The 3,520-nt window shown below is 50.0% G+C and overlaps 1 protein-coding gene across 1 annotated transcript in view; it reads right to left on the bottom strand.

The window, feature by feature from the left end:
* Window positions 1-1,562: 1,562 nt before the first annotated feature.
* Window positions 1,563-3,520, bottom strand: part of Slc7a8 (solute carrier family 7 (amino acid transporter light chain, L system), member 8) — a 22,301-nt gene continuing 20,343 nt past the window's right edge. The window contains exon 7 of the mRNA XM_013025475.1: window positions 1,563-2,985. Coding sequence (XP_012880929.1) covers window positions 2,810-2,985 — 176 coding nt within the window. The 3' untranslated portion in view covers window positions 1,563-2,809. The remainder of the gene's footprint in view (window positions 2,986-3,520) is intronic.

Genomic DNA, 3,520 nt, shown 5'->3' with positions numbered 1-3,520 from the left:
GCCCAGGCCCAGAGTTCAAGCCCCTTGACTGACCAAAAAAAAAAAAAAAAGTCTCACAGACTTCTCATGCTAGCTTTGAACTGTGATCCTCAGATCTCAGCCTCCTGAGTAGCTAGGATTATAGGCATGAGCTACCAGCACTTGGCTAAAAGTACATTTCTTTTTGGACAATGTCATTCCTTCCCTGGCTCTCTCTAGTAGCTCTTTGGGACTCTACAGAAGGAAGCAGAGGTAGTTGGAATGTACAGGCTCTGAGTCCCTGGGACAGCTGGGAAGGGGTGGAGGGAGGTCAAGGCTTTTAGAATGCCATCCTAGAAACAATCAGATAACCAAGGACCTGTTGATTAAGAAAAAAAATCCAGCTGGGCGCCGGTGGCTCACGCCAGTAATCCTAGCTGCTCAGGAGGCTGAGATCTGAGGATCGAGGTTCAAAGTCAGCCTGGGCAGGAAAGTCCGTGAGACCCTTATCTCCAATAAACCACTAGAAAACTGGAAGTGTCACTGTGGCTCAAGCAGTAGAGTGCTCTCCTTGAGTTGAAGAGCGCAGGGATACTACCCAAGCCCAGAGTTCAAGCCCCACGACTGACCAAAAAAAAAAAAAAAATCTACTGAACTGATTTTGTTTTAGAAGGCCATTTAATTATCAACACCACGTTTATTTTGATTTAAAATTTTATTGCATGAAAAGGAAATAAAAATCTACACAAAACAAAAGTAAAACCTAAACAAACTCACTGACAGAAGATGATCAAGGTTCTAATTCCACTCCTCAAATCTTACATTTAAAAAATTCCAAAAGAAATAGAAATACAGGCTTCAAAAATATTTATCCAAAAAGTAAGGCATCCACTTTACAAAAGAAAAATAATAATTGAAGAACGGTAGGAGACAGGAGAAATGAGAAGAGGGAGATCAAAAAGCTGGTCCCTTAGTCCTCCACAGAGGCTCTCCCCAGCCTGCCTGAAGTCTACTCTGAAGGGCTGGAATTCTCACCAAGTAGACATGGCAGGAGCCATGTGGGAAGCTGGGAGACCTGACTCAGGCCATGAGGGGTCCCTTGGGTATTCCAGTTTCAGCAGATGGAATGGGGGGGGGGTGTTCCTGCTTGGGATAAAAGGATCCTGTCCTTAGCACAATAGGTATGGCTGGTAAGGCTGTACAGCCAGGGCAAACACCTTCCTTTGGAGCAGAGGGAAAAGGTCAAAAGCCTGCATAGCACAGAGAAAGCACTTTCCTAGGATCCCCAAAGTGGTGCCATTCTGCTACTGCCCTTCCATCCTGCCCCAAGATAGGACAGTGGTGAGGTCAGAAAATGAAGAAGACAACTTGAATTGGGGAGGGGAAGAGGAACTGATGCATGTGTGCGTGCGTGTGTGTGTGTGTGTGTGTGTGCTTATGTGTGTGTCTGTACCAGTCCTGGAGCTTTGAACTGGACCTGGCCACTGTCCCTGAGCTTTTCCTGCTCAAGGCCAGTGCTCTACCACTGGAGCCACAGCTCTACTTCAGGCTTTTTGGTGGTTAATTGGAGATGAGTCTCAGGGATTTTCTTGTTTGGGTTGGCTTTGAACCATGATCCTCATATCTCAGCCTCCAGAGTAGTTAGGATCAAAGCCATGAGCCACCAGTGCCCATCCAGCAAGGAACTGACTTTTACAAAACATGTTCTCTACCCAGTCCCCCCAGCTTGTGGAATGGGCAGCTGTGGGGAGTGGGAAATAGCCCTTCCTCCCAGGGAAGGTATTTTAACACCAGTCCCTCCTGAGGGGTAGAAATAAGTCAGATAATTTTAGGCCCAGTTCTTGAATGGGAAGTGACTCAAAGCTGTTTGGCTCCTATTTGGTTTCAGGCCTGAAGGGCTTGCGGATCCTTCACACCTGGTCCCTGAGCCAAGGCCCAGAGGACGTGGAGGGCATGGTAAGGGGAACCAGCAGTACTGGCTTGGTGCAGCTGTGTTGTATTCCTTAGGGGACAGGGAGGAGCATCTGAGAGGTTTGGTCTTTTGGAGAGAGTCATCTTCTATACTGCGAATAAAAAGTCTTTCTGGCTTCAGAGAGCATTGGCACCATGTTCAGAGCAGAATGCAGGAGGAGGCAGAGGCAGTGCTGGGTTCCTGCAATCTGAGCCTTTCCCCAGGTGTTCTAGCTTAGAGCTGAGGGAGGGGACAGTCTTCCTGCTCTTGGTCCACAGGTCAGTGGGGTGGAGGGATCCTGAAAGGAATCTTTCTGGGACAGGAAGGCCAGGTTGGATAGGAAGAGGAGTGGTGGGAAATAGAGAGTAGAAGGAAGCAGCCCCTCTGACTTTTGGGTCTCTGGTGAACAGACAGGGGTTTAGGTCTCTCCAAGCTGATCTTCATCTGTGTCTGTCTTCACCAACCAACTCACTGTGGCCACTTGTCTCAGAACACAGGCTTTCCTGGGGCTCAGGAATGGGGAGGGAAGGCAGTAGTGAATTCAGGTATAAGAGGAACCTGAGGCTGTGGGCCCAGGAGGCAGAGCCCTCAAGGGCACCCTTGGCATCTCCACTCTCCTTTAACATTTGGAGTATGGGCAGCCCTTGTATGGGGTCTCGGACATGTGCCCTCGGGTGAGAGGCTGGTTCTTTGGGTACAAATGTCAGTCTATTATTTTTCACCACTCACACCTAAGACCTGTTCCTGCCTGGTAGAGAAGTAGAGGTGGTGTGTGCGCGTGGTGTGTGTGTGTGCGCATGGTGTGTGTGTGTGTGTGTTGGATACCCAGGCAAGGAAACAGGGCAGAAAAGGAGGATAAAGGAGGAGTAGCCAGGTGAGCAAGTGAGAGCATGGCGGTTCTCAGGGCTGGGGATGCTCCATGGAGTCCTGGTCCTTGGTGGGAGTGGGTTGGTACATGGGTTGCTGTTGCTGCTGGTCCTCCTCCATGTCCTCACTTGTCCCATCTAGCCCCGAGTCCCCCTCCATCTGGGGATAGACGACCACACACAGCTTCTGGCTCACCAGGGTTAGCAACTCTGTGGAAGGGGAGCAGACAGAAACGAAGTCAGTGCTGGCTGTCCCATCGACCCTACCAGCCAGCTCATGGCACTAGCCAGCTAGCTATTCCTGTTCAGGTTTTACTGTAGTGGAGCAGCCAATGGCTTTTGGAGACTCACTCTTCAGGGACAGCTATTTTGTCAGACTCTTACATGTTCTGTCTGCTGTTGCTCGCTCACTGAGGCCCCAGCCTTCACTGAGGGCCCAGCCTTCCACCTTCCTGGTACTCACTGAACCCAGAGTCTCTGCTAGCCTCTCTTCAGCACGGGACAAGTCCTGCAGTACAGCTGGCAGGCTGTCTATTCTTACCCAGCTAAGGTCTGTGTGAGAACATCAGCAGTTCTCTTCTCTCCAGGGGTATTGGAAAAGCATCTGCCACTCTGGCTCCAACCCCTTCTTGAGAGCCCTGTGGACTCAGGTGAAGGTGAACCTTTTTTTTTTTTTTTTTTGTTGGTCATGGGGTTTGAACTCTGGGCCTGGGCGCTGCCCCTGCACTCTTCAGCTCAAGGCAAG

The sequence above is a fragment of the Dipodomys ordii genome, unplaced genomic scaffold, assembly GCF_000151885.1.
Source record: "Dipodomys ordii isolate 6190 unplaced genomic scaffold, Dord_2.0 Scaffold84, whole genome shotgun sequence".
NCBI lineage: Eukaryota > Metazoa > Chordata > Mammalia > Rodentia > Heteromyidae > Dipodomys > Dipodomys ordii.
This window is presented reverse-complemented; position numbering and strand designations above follow the sequence as displayed.